The sequence below is a fragment of the Equus asinus genome, chromosome 20, assembly GCF_041296235.1.
Source record: "Equus asinus isolate D_3611 breed Donkey chromosome 20, EquAss-T2T_v2, whole genome shotgun sequence".
Lineage (NCBI taxonomy): Eukaryota > Metazoa > Chordata > Mammalia > Perissodactyla > Equidae > Equus > Equus asinus.
The window spans coordinates 50,720,156-50,740,771 of record NC_091809.1 but is presented as its reverse complement, the minus strand read 5'-3'; the positions used below and the strand labels follow the sequence as shown (position 1 = coordinate 50,740,771).

At 46.3% G+C, this 20,616-nt stretch overlaps 1 protein-coding gene across 17 annotated transcripts in view; it reads left to right on the top strand.

Annotated features, from left to right (window-relative positions):
• The window catches only part of NCAM1 (neural cell adhesion molecule 1), a 302,385-nt gene that overhangs the window by 216,109 nt on the left and 65,660 nt on the right, over positions 1-20,616 (top strand). For all 17 annotated transcript variants that reach the window (XM_014855478.3, XM_070490291.1, XM_070490290.1 and 14 more), the window contains exon 2: positions 18,995-19,069. In XM_014855478.3, coding sequence (XP_014710964.1) covers positions 18,995-19,069 — 75 coding nt within the window. The remainder of the gene's footprint in view (positions 1-18,994; positions 19,070-20,616) is intronic.

The window sequence follows — 20,616 nt, the reverse complement described above, 5'->3', positions numbered from 1 at the left end:
CTAAAAGAAGAAAATAAACCTCTAGAGATAAAGGCTATAGGGTGGCGTTCTTCTTAGACTTGTTACTAAAAGAATTACGAGGCATTCTCTGGAATGATCTTTACAAAAGCCTAATGTCTGGGAGCCTGGCCCTGAGCAGAGCATGCTTAAGGAAACCCCGGATCTCTGGGAAGTACGGGCATGATGTGTGAATGCCCATTGCAGGGGACAGCCTTCCTTGGAGCATTGTAAGCCTGCTTTCTTCTCTCTACACCTAAGGCTATAAACAGAGAGGACCTGGACTTAGAGGAGAGGAAGTAGAAGAGATCAGCCTCCCCTTTGAAGCCCCGCTGCATCACTGGAGGCAGCATGGTGTTAGAAAGGAGATGGACTTTGGAGCAGAACAACCCTGAGATCTCAGATCCCATGTGATGTTGGGCAAGTTACTTAACCTCTAGAAGCCTCAGTGTCCTCAGCTGTCAAGTCGGGTAACAGTGCCCTTCCATGGAGGGTGGAGGCGAGGTTCCGTCACTCTTAGCATGCAGGGTCTGTGCTGGTTCCCAGGGAGGATGTGCGTAAAGTGTCTGGCCCAGAGTTCAAACACCTGATGGCCGCTGTGAGTGCCTTGTCTAGGATCCCTACTGCAGCTTCTCTTTACTACTTGGCACATTTTCAAACAAGAATGAAAAGACCCCTGACCTGGAACAACAATGCTGATTCTCCTGCCGGAGCTTCCTTGTCATTTTCTCGCTTTCACTAATACCTTAGAGAGAGATTCCTAGAGCTGAGGCTGGGAGCGTCCACACGGAGGATTTTGTGAGTTCTGGTGTGAGCATGGGTGTTGTGGGAGTCCTGGGCGGCCTCTCAGGCACCCTCAGCCTCGTGATTCCACCCTGCCCAAGTCAGTGTGGCGCCCTGAGCTCTGTCTCGTGGGATTTAGACTGTCTGGCTTTGGCAGACGCAGGTTCTGAGGCCCGGGTACCTGCTTTGAATGTGGGTAGGCCTACACTGACATGCCCAGATTTTCCTTGGGGTGGGGCCTACCGCTTTGTTTTAACCCGGGTGACCTTCCCTCTCCTGGCCACAAACGGGGCTGGACCTCAGAAGCCATCCGGAGGGCGTGACGGTGCTTGGCTGCTTCAGCTTCTCTGTTTCTCTCATGATTTCATTATATTGACAGAAACCACCTGGGATTAGACTAAGGGACTCCACTCCATTTTTGACATACTAGCCTCCAGAGTTTAAAATTCTTTGAACGAGACCACTTAGCCACTTTAGCTTCAAAAAGTATTGCTTGAAATAGGCCCCAGGGGTACCTCTGGAATACACGTGTCTAAGTAGCTGACTACTACGTAAACCCAAGAAGAAGAAGGGAAAAAGACAAATGGAGACAGCAGTTTCTTTCTAGCTCCTTGTTTTTCTTATAGCCCTCATTGTAATGATGTTATTTGGCAAAACACAGCTTACTGTCCTCGGAGTTATTCATATGTCTTCCCTGAAGCCCATAGGGATTGCTTAGCACTTGAAGAAGCATCCAGCTTTTTGCCTGTGCCCCAAGGGGAGTGAAAGCCTTGATGGAAGACTAGTCTGTCTTGTTCTGGGTTTCTCCAGCTGTCTCTCCTACCAGATGGTAATACCTCCAGGGACGACTGGAAATGCACTGGAGAAGTGCCCCAGGCGCAGCTTGTCCAGCTCTCAATGTTGGTCAGACAAGGGGTGCGGGAGGTGGGTCTGCTCCTTCACCCATCGGCTGACCCTGAGGCTTCCTTTCTGGGCTCTCCCATGGTGTCATTGACAGCAACCTGGCACTTGCTTTATTCTGCCTTGTGTTGGGGTTATTAATAGTAATGATTACGATTTGTAGAGTGTCTACTACACACAAGGCACTTCGTGGGTCGTTTCACTTGCTCTACGGAACAGATAGTGTTGCCATCTCTTTTCCCTAAAGAGGAGGATCTGGGGGTGACTGGGGTGGGAACAGCAGCGGGAGGAGCTTGGAGTAGGAGCATATTTCTGGCTCCGTGGGAGGCAGCATCGTGTTCTGGGTGGTCTGTCTGGTTTGGACCAGAACTTCAGCTAGGAGCAGAGTAAGGGACAAGGGCCCCACTTCAGGAGGGGGCTGGCAAGAGGCCAGCACCTCCTAGGCACTGCAGGATCCCAGGCTTACCGTGGCAACACTGGCTTTAGACCCTCTCCCCAGGTGGGGCTGGGGCGTCTGCTGAGCTGCCGGGGTCAGCAAGGATTGATTGGCCCGGGAACTAAACAGACTTGTGCCTGCGGGTCAGAGCGCCCCCACCCCACCTGGCAGCACTGGGACAACCCAGCCTTGGCGGGGAGATGTGAACATTGGGAAACCCCTGGATGAATTGCCAACTTGGGCCCAGTCGTATGATTATGGAGGTAGAAAGGACCTTAAAAATCAGTTGGTGCCACCTCTTCCTTTCTAAGTGAATAAACTGAGACCTGGCAAGATGAAATGACATGCCTCAACTTCTGTGGGTGTCTTAGGGGCATGGCCAGAATGAAAACCCTGGTTTCTCTGGTTCCTTTTCATCAGCTTCTCCCCACTTTGCTACCCTCTGCCTCTTTTTTTATCCTAATTTTACAGCTGGGGCAGCAGTGGCACAGCACACACAAGGCGATGAGAACCAGAATCCGGATCTCCTGCCATGTGGGAGCAGTCATTCTCTTCCCACCGGACCTCATGGCCTCACTCTTAGGGACCGACCCAGGCATTTCCATTCAAAACAATTTTAAAATACATTCTTTTAACCAAGTAGTTTAAGAAACAATATTCACCTCGGGAGATAAAACCTAAATGAAAGGAGATTGCTCGCAGGCAGTGGAGAGCATTTATTTGGAACCTGCTAGGTATAAAACCAAGTAGGAGATGCTTTGAAATTACAGCAAAGACCTGACCTCACTCTAGGTAGCTCATAGTCTAGCAGCTTCGAATGATCCTCTTCTTCCCTTTTTTCCTCCAGTCTATTACTTGAGTCATCTCTTAAATAGTGTTATTAACTTCTAATCTTAAGACCAAGAAACTTTCAGCTACAAATTATTTAACCAGCCAGAAGTTGAGTATTGGGGGCTCTCCTGTGCTCATGTGCCACTTGAAAAGCAAGTAAGGTCCCCATGTGGTACACAGGGTGTCCTTTTTGGTCCTGTGGATCAGTGTCATCAGGAGAGCAAGCTGTGGTGACGGTCTCTTCTGGGTCATTTGAATTTCTCTTGATAGTTTAAAATAGAGGAAACAAATGAGTTTATAGGAAAATGTAATTATATGCTTTCTTCTCTATTTCCTATGTGTAGGCGATTTGTAGGGAGTCTGTAAGACACGGAGATCTGCATTGAGTGGTCAGAAAGATCTATAACTTCTGTGGAAAAGGCATCTGCATTTGTGTGGTGGTTATGTGTTCCTCCATTCAGAGAAGAGCTAATGAATCATCAAATGGCTTTTTCTTTTAAAGTGAGGCGTATGCTATAGGGAGGGGGAAAAGGAATGAGCAAGCATAGAGATATTAAGAATAAATAATAATCTTTTGCATATAAGAGGGGCATTTGTCCTTGGGACTGTGCAGCTTTGAAAGCAAGATGAATTCATCAAGGAATTGTCTGAAACAATTGCGAGTTTTCTTTTATCAGGTTCAGCAGGGGATTGAGAGGCCTGGTTAATGTTCCTGGAGAGGTTTGAAATTCATCACTATAACAGAATAAAGGTAAGAGGGAGGTAGTTCCTTATGCCATGGGCCAGAAAGCTTCCCAGACTAAAAGATTGCCATTTAGTTCTGGGTATCCTTTTTAACCGCCATTTTGAAGATACTATACAGTGATTCATCTTGTTTTATGACTTATAGCTAATTCAAAATTTCTAAAGACTTTTTAGTTAGAACCTCGAAGACTCATTTTAGGCAGATAGTGTCGGATGCCTCATACCTTTCTTTTCTCTTATGGGTAATGAGGGTCTACACTGAGCATCCGGGATAGATTTCTCACATCACATCCACTTAGTGATCAGGACATTCATCTGTAGGAGCTTTAAATGTGGCTTATACAGGGAACATTTCAGGCTTACCTGCTTAGTAAAGCAAGAGAAAGGTTGCTGAACTGATCAGCTGACACTTATTGAGACCTTCCATTTGTAGCACACAAGTTGTCATCCTGAGCTAGATGGACCAAGGATGTCAAACTGTGTGTTAAGGGCAGTGGTGCCTGGTCGTAACTTCCTGTCCTTTAGTATTATATCCATTTTGGTTGCAGGACATATCTGTTTTAGAAAAACAAGATATTTACATGTATACGGGTTTTGAGTGTAGGGTTATACTTCCTAAAGTGCTAGTGTGACAAACTTGAAAATGAATGAATGAAATAGGAGTTTCTATAGAACTGTCACATTGCTTAAGGTGATAAATGGCAAAGTAGCAGGGCAACATAAGAATGATTGCAAAAATCAAACACTTCAAGCATGAGCTTGAAGAGTTGAAATGAGTTTGATATTGTTTGCAATTCATCAGTTACCCCAAGTAGGCCAGTGACCCCTAACTTGGCTGCATATCAGAATTGTCTGAGGAGCGTTTTAAACTTAGACTCACAGGGCTCCATTGCAGAGGTGGCAAATCAGAATCTTCAGTGATACTGCAAGAAAGTTGATTCTTCCTAAGCTCTCCAGGTAATTCTTAAGCAGGTAGGCTGATACTATTCCATGGCCTGAACCCCTGCATCTCATGCATTTGGGAACCTTTAGCCTGGCCTGAACCTCAGAAAAGAATAGACCAAAAAGAATCTTCAGGTTAGTTCAGCACATATGTTTTAGGGCATACTGTGGGCCAAGCACTGTGTTGAGCACTGAGAATGCAGAGGCTCAGTCCTTACAGAGTTGAGTCATTTAAATGGATTCTGATGCATTACATTTTAACCCAGTGGCGCTGTGATGGAAGTGCAAGCTAATTGCTATGGAGGCACAGAGGAGGAAGTGACCTTTCTATCTCTTTACCTCCAAGTCCCTTCCTGTTAATGCCTTCCCGTTAATGCCTTCCCATGACCTTAGAGGATCATGGGGTCAGATTTTGATAGTTAAGACCAGCAAACTAGACCCAGCCCTCTTGACTTCAGGTTTTGGTCTCTGGGTCATTCTCTCTTGTGACATTACAAAAGGATCATGGTCTAAGACAAGGGCCAACCCGAGATTTGAGCCCATTTTGGTCATTTCATAGCCTTGCCCCAGATCAGCTCTCCAGTAGTCCAGGTTGATTTTCCATGGAAGAAAGAATCCAGAAGTGTCCCTATTTGAAGATTATAAGGAAACACCCTGTACTCTGTTCGGTCTAGGCTGTGCCAACCCTCTGTGCAGACAGCCAAGGTCTCATGGAAGGTCCCAGCGATAGCCTCTGAGTCTAGAGCACACAATCGGAGGGCAGCGGCTGTTCACACGTAGCATGGGGGTTAAGCTGATGTCATAGTTGGTAGTTTCTAGAAGGCTGTGAGAAACCATAGCAGTAGCATATACGGTGGCTCCTTACCCAGCTTCTTTAGATGCCATCAGGCACGCGGCACCAGTATGTCATCTGGTTAGTTGCGTCTCTTTTCTTTACCCTAATGAGGCTTTCCTTCTACACTGCGGTTGCCAGCTCTCTTTCTTGACCCAGTCCCACCTTTGCAGATTTGCCTCTTGCAACTGGTGTCTAAGGGAGTTCCCTTCTGTGAGAGGAGGCCTCAGCTCTGGGCAGGACAGCAAGGCCTTTGGCTAAGAGGCAAGAATGAGTCCAACTCTGTTTTGACTCCAGCAGATTTTGCTCTGTGGGGAAACTAGACCCAGCCCTCTTGACTTCAGGCTTTGGTCTCTGAGTCATTCTCTTCTTGTGACATTACAAAAGGGTCTTGGTCCAAGATAAGGCCAACCTGGGATTTGAGCCCATTTGGATCATTTAATAGCCTTACCCCAAGGGTTCAGGGAAAAAGGACAGAACATAGAGGGTGAGAGGGTGATAGTTGTTTTTGTTTGTTTGTTTGTTTTCAGCTTTATAACCTACCTAGATGTTTTGGGGAACAGCTTGGGTTTCACCATATCCTCTCCTTCCCTAGGAAGCAGGCGCTGAACTCACAGTCCAGTGACTTTTGAGGCTGAGATTCTGTAGATTGGGGATCTTAGACTGAGTTTTGGTGATATCTGCGTGGGCTATTCAAAATGTGTCATCTTGCCTGAATGAACTCAAATGCTTCTTGAAATGTAAACCTACGTGTAGATCCCATAATGAAAAAGAGAAAGAGAGAGTCATGGCTTATTATCCCTCCAGAGAGTGAGATGAAATGCCGAGGCAAATTCGTTGCCCCCAGGAGTTGAAGAGCTGCTGCTGGGGCTGTGTGCTCTTTTTTCACTCTAGCCATTTACTGGGCAATTCTGGCCCATTAGTAGACTGTCAGTGTTTAATAGCTTTCTGTAAGATACTGGCGTCTTTAAAGGTCAGACAGTGATGCTTACAGCTACGACTTGTTTATAGAAATAAAAGCAGCTTGCCTTGTTACAAAATAAGGTATGATGTGTGAACGGGGGGCATCTATTCATATGTATCAGTGCTTTCTCTTTTTTGGCCAAAGTTTGTTGCTGTTGTTATTGAGTGTGTAGGACTTCTGTCGTATGGAATATTCAGAAGGCCGACCCTGAGAATTGGGGTGGGGTGGGGTGGGGTGGGGTGGGGTGGAGAGAGAGGTGGCTGAAGGAGGATAAATGCAGGGACACCATTAGACAAAGACAGGCCTGTCTGGGAGACCCCAGCCCATGTGAAACAAGTGGCCCCTTCTGTCATGATCCATGCTTCGAAGAGACCTACTGAGTTACCCCCAGGATAACACAGTCACCCTGAGAGCAGACAGATGCACGACTGCTTCTAAGGCAGGAGTGATTGCTGCACTGGTTGTTGGCTCCGTTTGTCTTGCAGTCTGTTTGGGGAGTTTTTGATGGGGGTGTAAGAAAACTGAAAGTGAAACGCAACACAAGAGAACACTGTCATGTGTGAGCTCCATGCATTTAAATATGTTCAGATCGCCGCTGGTCTTAAGTTGGTAGCTACCAGTCCAGTTTGGAATAGAAACCAGTTACCGCACTCCCAAGTTTAGCTACTGTTGAGGCTGATTCTATTTTGAAAGAAGGAAAATTCAGTGACCAGTGACCTGAGTTCTTTTTAAAGAATCCAGTTTTGCCTGGTCACTGTGACTTGACACCATTTTGAAAGTTCAAAAGGTAGTTCCCAGAGGAGAATTCACTGTCCAGGCAGACAGGGTGAGGAAGAAACGTGTGTGTGTGCGTGCGTGCGTGTGTGTGTGTTTTTCCTCCACTGTGACCCACCCAATCCCTTACGCAGACTCGGTGCAGGAACTGCCAGGCCGGATCCCAGCGTGCACTGTGAGCTCCCGTGGCCAGGAAAGGGCTTTGTCTCCTGAAGCTGACCAGCGGTCTTCCACAAACCTCCCCTAAAGAGAAAATTTGTCTCATGGCAGCTTTTCCTTCTTATTGAGATGAGGACCCAGGACTAAGAAAGTTTAGTTACTTGGTTTTAAAGAGGCTCCTGACTAGAGTTGGTCACCTTGAGGGGAAAGAAGCATTGCCTCTGTGAAATCCTTCCTAAAAGAAGATTCTGCCCCCCTCAGAGGGGTTTGGCGTGTGTTTGTTTATCGTGGGTGAGCCTCGCATCTGCCCCTGACCTTTGCAGTGGCTCTTTGGGATCCCACTCATTTTAGTTCTTGAAACATCAAAGCCCATTACGACACGGTGCCATGGGGGAACTTTCTTTAATGTTTCTGTCTTTGATTTCACAGACTGGGATTCAAAGGCTCTCCTGCCTATTGGATAAAGCAAAGTGAGTTTGTCAAGGACAGTTGGCTTTGGATTGGGGAGGGAAGGCGTCTGAGAGAAGAATGAAAGAAAGTTGTGGTTGCTTAAATAAAAACCCTACTACAGAAACCCTACCCAAACAAAAAACTATAAAGGCTGTCATAAGGATCTCATTCCACATTTAGTTTTTCTGACTGACTATCCATCCTTCAGGGTTGTGGCATTATTCTGGGAGAGAAGGGAGCACACTTAGCCCGTGGCGAGGTCCCAGCTACCAAGACGAGGGGAACAACATTGTATGTTTGGTTGTCTTCTCCCAGCCTCCCTACTCCTCCCCAGTGGACCATTTTCCCAGCCCCTTTAACAAACTCTACCCAAATCTTTGATTAATTCTAAGTCAAAAAGACTGATTGTCACCTAGGGTGCAGCCTGAGGCCCTTCCTGTGATCCGGCATACAAATCCTAAGGTCAGAGTACCGAGAATGAAGATAGAATACAGACAACCAGCCTGGGGCTTGGAGCAAGCGTGTGGGACTCCTCTGGTCCCTGAAATCACACTGTGTGAAGACAGAGGAGGCCATAAGTGCAGCCAAAGAACTTTTAACTGAGAATCAGAAAGTGATGTTACGGGTAATTCTATGGATGGATGGATCATAAGGTTGGCGGAAGTAATACTGCAGACTAGGAGCAAGGATGTGCTTCAGGTGTGCCTGGACCACCACACGGCCACCATCTGCCACTGCCTCTTCTCCTCTCCCCTCTCCACCACCCACCTGGGCTGTGGCTGCTCTTAGGTCGAAGTTCCTGATAAGCCATAGTGATGGACATGGCACTGAGTGATGGACATGGTATTGCAGCCCTGACCCTAATTCTTGGGGCCAGCAACAGCTTTCTTATTTGTTCCCTAACTGAAGAAAGCAATACCATTTTTTATTTCCCAGAATAATGGGTATACTATTTGTAAAACTATTATTATTTAAATGGCTGGGTATTCTTCTATTCTGTCCCCTTCAAAATTTCGTGTAATGTGGTTCCATGTATTATCCAGCAGGTCAGGCTCCATCTGATTAGGGCTGACAGTGGCTGAGAGGGAGGGAATGGAGTCTCCACCCAGCAGAGAAGAGTGTGACCTCTGATAGGACTCTCTTTCCGTGGACACTCTGCAGACGACCTCTTAGGGAGAATGACTACTCTGAGAAAGCACCAGCTGAGTAGACATGTGAAAAATCCATTTCAGATGTCTACCCTGCAGAGCAGTGAAGAACCAGTCACAACTTATGTGTTACCAAAGAATAATTTTAAGATTAACGTTCTGTTTTTGTTTTTTTTCTGCTTTTTCTCCCCAAATGCCCCCAGTACATAGTTGTATATCTTAGTTGCAGGTCCTTCTAGTTGTGGCATGTGGGACGCTGCCTCAACGTGGCCTGACGAGCAGTGCCATGTCCACACCCAGGATCTGAACCGGCGAAACCCTGGGCCGCTGCAGCTGAGCGTACGAACTTAACCACTCAGCCACGGGGCCGGCCCCTAAGATTAACATTTTAATAAGGGATCATATGGCTTATCCAGAATCCAAGTTAGGGGATAACTAGTAATCTATTGATGGGAAGATGAGACTTGCAGCCTCTGGCCTGATCCCTGTTGGTGGCTGCCACCAGTGCTGAGCGTTAGTGGCAGAGAAGGGCTGCAGGTGGGCATGGAGGCCAGACCGGTTGGTGGTGAGGAGATGGGGTACAGGGGATGCAGTCCCAAGATGAAGGCAGGGCTACAGCAGGGAGAGGAGTGTGGCCTGGTGGACTCAGAATTCAGGGAACCTCAGTTTCCAGCCCCTGTTCAGAATCAGTATATCCCAGGGTCTGAGTCAGTATACCTCTGAGTAGATAGTGTTTTTCTCTACTTATATGCTCGTCTCTCAGCTCATCCAGCACAAAATCAACCCCTTTTCCATGAAAGTTGACTTTGATTGAGACCAACTTTAAGTAATACATACCTAAGATCAAGGACTATGGAGCCTGGGCTCAAATCTTGGCTCTACCACTTAACCAGCTTTGTGATCCTGGGTCACTTACTTAACCTCTCAGTTCCTAAGTTTCCTCATTTGTCAAATAGGACAGTAACAGTACCTATCTCATAGGATTGTTAGCAGGATTACATGAATTCAATAAAGTGCTTTGTGTGGTGACTGGCACGTAATAATCATTGTATGTATATATATATATATGTGTGTGTGTGTGTGTGTGTGTGTCTTTGAGAGTGTGAATTTTTCACTTGAGAGAAACCAAATTTAACAATTCTTTGCACTGGTTGTTTGAGAGATTATAAGCCTTTGTATCCTCAATAGCCCAGATGTGCTTAAAGCTATGAGCACATAAGGACACTTTTGAAAGACATGGGCACGATCTAAAATTCTCAAGATGAAGTTGCATGCTGGCATTCTCTAAATTTCTATTTTCTGGGTGTAAAGAATGCAACATCTGCAAACAACAGCTGGACAAACATTGAAAGATAGAATTCCAACTTCTCGCCGTGTTGGCAAAAGCTGTGAGAGGGAGGGGAACGATTTGCCTTGTATCAGTACCTTTTTACAGCTGGAAGAAAGAAGTTCGATGAGTCATTTTGTCAAGGCAAGGCTTCAGGAGAGCAGACCTAAGAAAACATTGTCAGGGGCGTCCTGGAAGCAGTCACATAATATGCAGCAATTGATTAAGAAGGCCTGGTTATCGGGGCAGATTGATAGATTTTTCATTGTTTATTTGGAGAACTTTATTGGCTGAGATCCAAACATCTATTTCCGTCCTCGCTCTGCATTTCGGTAATTCAGCTTCTTCCGTGCTGTTGGCCTGCCGTCAGGGTCTGCCCGGAAAACGGAAACAGGAAGGGCAGTCTGAGAAGGAAGCAGGGAACGTGAGCTGTTAGAAAGTGCCCCTGGTGTTGGAAGTACCAGACATTTTTATTGGCTTTGTGCAGTACTAGTAGAGCACCTACCATTTGTCCAATTTTCTTACCTGCACTTAAGAGAGCAGTTCTCTCTATCTGATGACTCTTGCTTTTTGGGGACAGAGGTGAGACTAGGGCAAACCAGATAAGAGAAGACAGTTGGCCAAATAGCTACTGAGGACTAACAAATAAAATGAGACACAGAAACAAGAAGAGGCCTCATGTCAAGAGTCAGCACGTGGGGCCAGTCCCATGGCTCCCGAGCTTTGCTGCAGGGACCCTGGGCTTGTGCTCCTGGAGTTTCCTGTCTGTAAAATGAAGGGGTTGGAGACGATGTGTCAGGTCCTTTCTGTCTCTAACCTTCTTTGTTACTAAATGGCTCTGCAATCCTGGCCGTGAATCCAGTGTAGTAGAAGACTAAGTCATGGTATAACTAGACCACATCTGCCACCTCTCGGCACATGCTCGTGCCCTCACCGGTGTGCTCCGCAGTGTGAGGGGCTGTGGAACGTTCCTGCCTTCGCCTTCACTTGTGGAATGTAAGAGACTGGGCTGATCCCCGCTCGAAACGGATTTCACTTCTGGCCTGGAATCTGAGACTTTTGTGGCTTTATGGAGATACTTCTGATTTATTGCTGCTTTGGAAAAAAAATATAGTAAATTCTTCAATGCATCTCCTTCCTTGTATGATCCTCTATTAAAACAAGCAAACGAACAAATAAACAAACTCCTTTTCGTCAGCGTCAGGCTGGCTTCTTCCTACATCTGATCTGTGGGGGTGCTGTGGCACTTGTTAGGGTCATGCCCCTGCTTAGTATTCCTTTGAGTCATTTCTTCTGACTACCCGTTAAAGATGCTCCAGAGTGCTCCTGGTAGGAGCTGTGTACTTTCTGGGGAGGCGGATTGGCAATGGCAGTGAGGGCCTGGAGAACAGCATGAATCTATTACTTCTGAGCAGATGAAACCAACATGTAGATCTTCTTGCCCTATAACCAGAAGCGCAGGACCCTGTGTGATGCAACATTAGTCAAGTTCTAGGTGGTTTGTGGAGACAACAACCATGGTGTGAAACCACTGAGTTTTTTTTCTATAAAACTAAACCATCTGATTAGACCTAATGAAATGCTAATTTGACCCAGGGAACTTGCGAGGCCAAGGGAACTGAAGCTGTGATCTGCCTTGGCTCTGTGTCCTGATTTGAAGCCAGCGCCATGGAACCAGAGCCAGTACCCAATTATTCCTCATTCTCAGCAGCTCATATAGTTTATGTTGCTAAGAAATAGAGCCTCCTGCTTCTGGCAAGTTGGTTTCTGTTGTTTGGCTACCAGAATTCCATAGGATAGACTGTCTGGGGTAATGGGATATCAGATTAATCATCTAGGCCTCAGTTGTGCAGTGGTACTTAATACTTTTTCTTCCTTACTATCATATTATGGTATCTTATGGCATAGAAAGCTGAAGATTCTGAAGCCATACTCGCCTTGTCCATACCTCCCCCATCGCTCTGTTTGGAAGAGTCATGGGATTTGAGGAGAGTAAATAGAATTTTCACCAGGACTACTCGGTACATCACTTGTGTAATGAAATATTGCTCAGTTTTGGTGGCTTTATTAAAATGAAAGACTTTGGAAACCAGCTTGGTATATGACCCCAGCATCTCTTTCAAGTGAATTTGGTTTTGAAATGTCTGTGTACTATCTCTGGCTTGTCTGTGTAGTTTGTCTTCACACAGGAAGTTCTGTTTTCTCTATAAAAAATGAACCTACCACCACCACCACCGAGAGTCATCTTTCCTTCCTCCTCCAGTCTTGAATTGTGCGTTCACACATCTGCTGTGTGCTCGTGTTCTCAACCAGGGAGGACCACAGCTTTCCTGAGGCCTTTCTTTGCTCTCTAGGCTGGCTGACACATCAGGGGAAGCCAGGGGCCCAGGGTCCAGTGGGGACTTCACACAGAGTGTTTCCCAAGGGTCTGATTGTACACTTAGCTCGGTTGGCTTGGAAACCCTGGCTAGATTACTTCTGGATATTTAGGTTTAGATGGGAGTTAGATAGAATTCTCAGCATTTATACAGATGGGGCCTAACCAGGCTGATCAAAAGATTGGCAGCCCTAAATATGACTTCTAGGTGATTTCACTTGCTGCTGTGAGCCAGCTTCAAGCAATGAGGATGCTTCCAGGGGCAATTAGAATATGTCTACCATTATGATGCCATTATACAGAACCTGAAGCCGAAATCTGTAAGAACAAGTATTTTATAGTTCCTTTAAAATGACATTTAACTTGTGGGTTAATATTTGAAAGTAAAACAGTCTACCTCATTTTCTTCTTCTACTCAGCTGCTGTCAACAGTAGCTCAAGCCAGAACTATAGGCCTCATCTGTCAGGCGTGAACGAGACTCCTTTGTCATCCTGAATTGTTTATTCATTTTTCTCCCCCAAAATGAGATAGATAGACCTCTGTCCAGCTGCTTCCTGCAACCATAGCAATCTGACAATTTGCATTATTCTTTTCATACACGCACATGCATGTTTATCCAGGCTCTCAGTGGATGTTCCCATACATACACATAGACATAAATGCACACACACGTCCCCCTTGATAGATTTCAGACAGGTTGAATCTAGTAGTCTACGAGAGGTTCCTGCTATCTCATTCTCATCACAAGCATTATTGGGGATTTTGTTTGGGGTGTGTGTGAGAGAGTGTGTATGTGTGTGTCTGCGTAAGTTCAAAGTCTTATCATCTATGTACTGTCATTTAAAAAACAGCCAACACAGCCTGTCCTCGTGTTTGGTGCGTTACATACGTTACCTTCCTAAATCATCTCAGCATCCCTGTGAGATCGATAGGGTGGTTATGGTCATTCACAAATGTGGAAAACAGGCTCTGAGATTCTCCTGGGAACTCAGAGGAACCAAGTGTCACAGCTGGAACCCTGACCCAGGCCCCTTTGACTCTTAACTATGACTCACTCCTGACTGTTGAATTCTCATGACAATCCAACCACACGAATTCAGTTCTGTTATCATCCCCATTTTACAGATAAGAAAACTGAGGCCAAGGGGAGTGACTTGTCTAGAGCACCCGCGTTATTGTTCTTTGGCTTTGATTGGATTAAGTCATCTTTTACACCAATAAAGTTCTGCCTGGCAAGTAAAATGTCATAAATGACTGCAGAGTGGAATCAGGCCACCTGACTGCCAGTTGGATCATTTGGGAAAGTTGCTTTATCTTAAACCATAAAGGGAAACATTGCTTCCCACGAAAATAGTAACTGAAATCATTTCTTCGGGAAGGGTTGTTAATATAGGTTTATTAAGAACAATAATACACAACAAGGATAAAATGTTTGTCGTGTGCCAGACATTAAGTGCTTTACGTATATTAATTCATTTCATTTTTCCACCAGCCCTATGTGGAGGGTTCTGTTTTTCCCCATTTTCCAGATAAGAAAACAGGCACCCAGAGAGTAAATAACTTGGCTAAGATTAAATAGCTAGTACATGGCAAGCTGACATTCAAACTCAACAATCTGGCCCAGAGTCCTTGGCCCTAACCATTCTGTAGTACTGCCACATTAGTTTGGGTTTTACTTTCACTGAGTTTGATTGGCCTTTATTTCCCTTCGAGTCCTTTGCTAATAGTGAGAACAAACTGTCACGGGCAAGTGGGGGTGCCTCAGTGCGGATGACCTTAGGTCAGACATTGGGATTTCCCACAGGTATGTCAAAGGAAAGAGACTTTAGCATGCAGGTGTACTTTATTAAAAAAAAAACAACTCTCCATTAAAGTGGTTAAGTATAGTGATATTTAAGGCTCATCTCTAGAACAATGGCTAACAAAATAAATGTCTAGCTACACTTTGATGCCTTTTTCAAACATCCTTAGCCATTATTAAATGGCTTCTAGGAAATTCCCTCATGGGATGCATAGTCACTGATGAGCTTAATCCACTGTGCCCACCCTTCTCTTAGATTGGTGACCAGGCATCTCCCAGGGCCTGCTGCCCACCTGCAGTCTGTCTTCCTCATCAGCCAGTGTCTGTATGACCTCTTAACAAGAAAGTATTTTCAATCAGCCATGGAGAGAGCTGGGTTCACTTTCTGCTTTCAGCTCCTACCTCCTCAAGCACATTAGAATCTGAGAAGAACGCCAGTAAAATTAAACTGCTGCAGAAGTTGCTGATTCCAGTGAAATCTATAATCTAATTTTTGAAATCAGAATACTTTTTCTCCATTGCTTTGCCGTGGTAAGATTTCCACCTCTTCTGATAAGTGCCTTGGCGTCTTTTAGGACCAGAAATTTTGATTCACTTTTCTTTAGCAGCTAAGACTTTACAGCTTGTTATGCCGGGAAGTTGGGAGTTAGAAAACTTCTGTCTATACCTGAAGCTGTTTGCTAAACAAGTAGGCATATCTTTCAGAACATAACATCAATTTTTTAAAAAGACATTTAAACAGAAAACTCATGTTAAAACATATAAATCTCCCACTGGGTTATTTTACTTTTTAAATGAGATGAAGAGAGGGAGAGCCTTCCATGCTCAAGAGAACCTTTTTTTCTGTCTGTTCCCAAGGGATGGAATAGTGTGGGAGAAAATAGCTGGGGCTTTGGACTCCATTTCCCCTGGGTTTGAATCTTGATTCCACCGTGACTGTTACTTATGGCTCTGAGCCTCTACTTCTCCCTCTGTAAAATGGGAGTTATAAGCTATGATTATCTGTGAGCAAAGAGGCCCTTTATGGTTAACCAAGGTAGAAATCATGGCAGCAAGTTGATTATAAGATGTTTGTATGCTCTGCTCTTTCTAGCCCATAACTTGGGAAGAGAGCCAGTGGTAACTAATAGGTAATAATTATTGGGAGGCCAGCAGAAGGCTAGTGGTAGTTGTGGAGTGTAGGGGGAAGAGCTGAAGCCTTATAATTAGATGACTTTTCGTCATTAGCTGAGTGACCCTGGGCAACTTGTTTCATTTCTTTGAGTTTTAATTTCCTCTTTTGTAGAATGGAGACATTATTGACCTTTTTATATCTCAGAACTATTGTGAGCATCAGATTAAATAAGGAGTGTCTTTTGTAAACCAGAAAGTGTGAACAAGCTGCCAGAGGCCTTGGGGGACCAGTACTTATGGGAATGGAGTTGCTCTCAGCCATGCCTCTGGGTCCCACAGGGTCCAAACCCCTGTGCTTGTAAGATGCATCTCTCGATGCGTCTGAGGCTAGGATGACAAGCAGTGTTTATGCAGAGTGTTTATTCAAAGCAGGAGATGAGGTACTTTTTCTGGGGGAACTGTTTTCATAAGTTTCTTTAAAGGTATGGGTCACGCCTGGTTAGGAAATTTGCAACTGGAGAAAGGTGACAGGTGAGGTAGGAATTTTTATTGGAAACAATGAAAGGACTAACAGAACGAGAAAGGAAAGAGCCCAAGAAGTGTTGGGAAGGAGTTTTGAGTTTGGAGCAGGATTTCCACTTACCACTATTAAACCTAATAATTCAAGGTTTAGTGTTGGGGGAAGAATAACCAGCCATTGTACTACGGTGGAAAACCTCCGCGCGCTGACTTGCAGAGAGCCTGGGCTTCCTCTGGCCCAGCTTTGTCCCTTGTTCGCTGTGTTTTCCATATGTGCAAAAGGTCAGGCTTCTACATGGATAGATAGCTCTTCTTTAAAAAACTTCCATGATGATGAATGTGCGCGTGGGGTCTGGCGAAGCTGGGAACTCCTTTGAAAGTCTTGTTGCTTGTGTCTCTCCATCGCCCAGAGAAGGATACTGGCCACATTTGGGTATGAAAACGCTTCAGCCCCGCCATCTTCTCTTGTCCCCTGAGAGTCGTGTTCTGTTTGAAAAGAGCTGGAAAAATGAAGGCTGTTTTTTCGCTTGGGATAAGACTATTTTTCTCAAAGCAGTCAGGGCTCTGTGAGAGTAACAGGATCCATATGTTGAAGCCGGCTGCTAATGCTCAGCATATGGGCCAGTGAACTTTTCAGGCAGAAATATGCCTCTCATTCTCTAAAAATGCCCCAGTAAACTCCAGAAAGGACCATTGCTTAGGTGACGGATGGCACAGACACAGCTTCCAGGCTTCACAGGCCCGTTGCTCGCAGAATGTGCGCCACAGAAAGGGATAGAAAAGATCCTGGTTGGCCTTAGGATGGATGGCACTGGCCTGTAGCCCTCTCTGTAAGGCCTCGTGCTCCCCAAAATCCTATGGGGCCTTATCAGCTCCGGGCTTGCTCTGTCCTGTTAGGGGATGATGAATCTGACGGTTGTTCCTCAGGTAGGCCAGATTGTCTGTTAGACTGAATGCAAACATTTTAGCCTCTACTCGCAGAGGCAGCAATGAAAAATGAAAAGAACACTTACCTGGGAGCTAGGTGGCTTGGGCTCTTGGGGCCATGTTGGCGCTAGCTAGAAGTGACCTTGGGGAAGTCACTTTACCTCTCTTTTCTCATAAGAAAAATGAGGAGGAGGGACATGGTGGTGGTTGAGACCCCTTCCACTCCCTCAGTTTAGAATTGAGTGGCACCTAACTTAGCTGGAGGAGAGAGAGGGAGGGGAGACTCAGCCTCGGCTAGTCACAACTCACACAGTGGATGCATGCCCCCCGCCGTGCCCCCCCCACCCCGCCCCCCACGGCGTTATATTCCATTGTGGTTCTGGTGCTACAGGCGAAATTCAGAAAAGGTAGGGGAAGACCTTTCATTGCTCTCAGGAAGAATTCAGTCCTGAGCCCCAAATGTGTACTCAACAGCAAATTGAATTAGGGAGAACCTGGCTGCCCCTCGACTACTATAATATTTCTTCCAAACCAGCATTTGGAAGTCTCTGGGTTCCCACCTCTTATTCTCACAGTGGAGTGGTCAGCATCATCTCCCAGCCTCTCCCCCATGCCTGATTCCTCACCCGAATTCTCACTGTTTCCCTTTTCCATTCCTGTCTCCACCCAGCCATCCGTTTCTCTCTGCAGCCTCTGCTGGATTTTTCCATGATCTGCTTTGTCTGTTGGTAGGGTGGTTAGGAAGGCTGCACCCCCAATAACTGGGTTGCCCCCATGCTCCCCCTTCCCAGCCCCAAGCAGGCCCTTTTATCCCTCTGTTCCACTGAGCACAACTGTGGTCCCTTCATCAAATGAGCACAGACTGAGACCTGCAGCAGCTCTGCCTGCAAGTCAGTCGCCATGGCAACCAGCATTCCCTCCTTCCACTGTGAAAAGAAAATGGCTGTTCTGGGCAAGGGCTCTGAGGCTCTATACCTAGCCTGTTTTGTGCAGGCCCCTCCTTCCTATCGGCTTTGAGAAGCTACATGCATTGAACCAAACATCCGTTAGCCTTTAGCTTTTAGATTTACTTCACCTTAGAAGAGCAGAGGCAGAAGGAAGTTGAATCCAAATGAATAAAAGCTGTTTTTTCTACCCTAAAACTGTATTTTTATGAGAAACAGTTATCTACTCCAAGCAGATAAATGAGGAACTGAGTGAATACAGGAATCTGTGAATCTGGTGCAATGTGTTTTGTCTTATCGGTGGAATGGAATGACAGAGCATGTGGATATTCAAATAAAAATGCAGTGCAAGTAGCCAAGGGACACAGGGAGTTCCTCAGGGCATGGACTACAGCATTTCAGAAGAGTCTGACTAATTGGCATGAGGATGTTTGATGCTGTCTCCCATTACAGAAAGAGGTGTGTTGGTCCTAAGTCAGGAGATGAGGTGAGCATTGAGCATTTGGCATCCCCTTCTTCAAAATCAGTTTGCATCTTCATATTGAGTCCTTCTCCGTCCTTATTAAGCATGGTGGCTTGAGGGAATTGCCAGGAGACCCCTGTGCAGGGTTCTGGAGTGGCAGGCTTCCCTCTTAACATAGCCATGGGCACACTTCAGGTTGATATCCAAATGTAACTGGTTGGGCTGCTATCTCCGTGAATCCCAGAAGTGTGACTGCTTCGGGCAGGACCTTCTCAACGGGTCAGAAACATTTAGGGCAGAGGTCACCCCAGATCTTCCAGGGGCCCTCGCACTATCTGATAGGGGGGTGGCAGTTCCACAAGGAATAGTCTGCGCCTTGTCCACTCTGGCTTTGGCTTGCACAACCGTGGGTACTTTGGTGGTGACAAGTTCTCAAAATCCAAACAACCTCCTCCCTTCCCTTTCTTCAAGTGAGCGCAGGGACTCCGCTTTTGAATGAAAGCTGTGGGTTTCATTCTCAAAACTTTGAACGCGTCTTTACACTGGACATTGTCTTTTCCAGTTTCTCTGCAGGTGGATATTGTTCCCAGCCAAGGGGAGATCAGCGTTGGAGAGTCCAAATTCTTCTTATGCCAAGGCGAGTTCCCCGGGTCCCACTGCGTTTCAGGAAACCCACCCAGCGGAGCAGAAGCCAGTGGGGCTGTGTGTGCGGGCCGATCACACGGCACCTGGGATTCTTGCGGTTGCCCAACCTCAGGGTCAATAGCGTGACCTGAGACCAGGGAATCTCCCAGGCCCTCTTCCTTCTCCCCTCACAGGCTGCCCCAACACAGTGAAGTCTATCATCTGGACTTCCGCTGGGGGATGGAGGAGCTCTAGGGACTTTCTTAGGCAAGTCAGCAAAACTCCAAGAAAAGTGAATCGCCCCCAGATTCCCCACTCTGTGTGCATCCAGAGTTCTGTAAATGACGATGGAGAGCAGTGCTGGTTCAGAAATAATACATCAGTGGGTCCACGTGAGGCTTATTTCTTAGAGTCCCCCGGAGCAGGAAAGTCCAAGAAGGTCTAAAACTTGCCTGCAAGAAAATTGAGTGCTGATATCTCTTTTGCTGGTATCCTGGGCTTTCAGGGTCCTTTTGTGAATACCAATATTCTGTCCCATTTCCCCTCTCCCCCAGCCCCACAGCTCCGGGATTTGTCGGACCTAGTGTCCTTGTTTTTTGTTTAGAAAATATGCCCCATTTCCACAGCTCGGGTAATTATCAGGAAATGTCCTGTGGAGGAAAAGGCTTCAAATTAGACTTTGGATTCCCTGTATGTGACGTGACTGGGGTTTGGAACATGGAAGAACCAGGAAAGAGCTGAGCTAGGTGTTAACTGTGACATTTAGCAAGCCGCTTTTGGCAAGGAGGGGCCTTTAAACGCTATTATGATTTGCGTTGGATGAGGTGGCTTGTGGTCGCTGGATGTGTTCCCTCCAGCTCTGCCTTCATTACCACAGTTTAAATGATCTGGAGATGCAGCCGTGGAGCCCACAGCACATCTTGCAAATAGCGATATTTATGAAAGCATGATGGGCCCTGAAAGGAAGACTGCTTCATTTCCATACTAAGCATCTGTGCAGGGCTGGGTGGTGTGGGCCAGGGAAGGGCGCCGTGCAGAGAGGCAGGGCGAAGCCACGTCCGCCGGATCCAAGAGCCCTGCAGCCTGTTCTAGCTCAGTGTCTGGGACAGCTAAGCAGCAGCATCTGCCCGTCCTAGGATGCATCTCCTTTACGGCATTTAAGGAGACGAATTTGTCTGTCTGAGGCAGGGGGTGCTGAAATGACAGTCATGCCAGTGTGTGCGGGCAGATGCTAGAATAAAAGTGGGTGGAATCCACACTCCTAGACTAGCCGATGTCTCATCTTCTGCTCAGGAGACCATAATCTAAGCCCTCAAAAACGAGCTGCTCAGTTGGCTCAGATCAGCGAGGACCTGGAGCACAGGTCCTAGATACACTAACTCCTTTGTCCCTCAGGCTGTGAGACTGTAAACTCCTAGCTTGGTGCCTGGCTTCAACAAGCATATCTTCTCTTCCCTCATTAAGGATAGAACCACTATTAGAAATGCCAAGACAAGTGGGCCTTGAGTTCTCTCCTAGTACTCTAAGTGGTGTTATACATATAACAATTAAACACAGAAG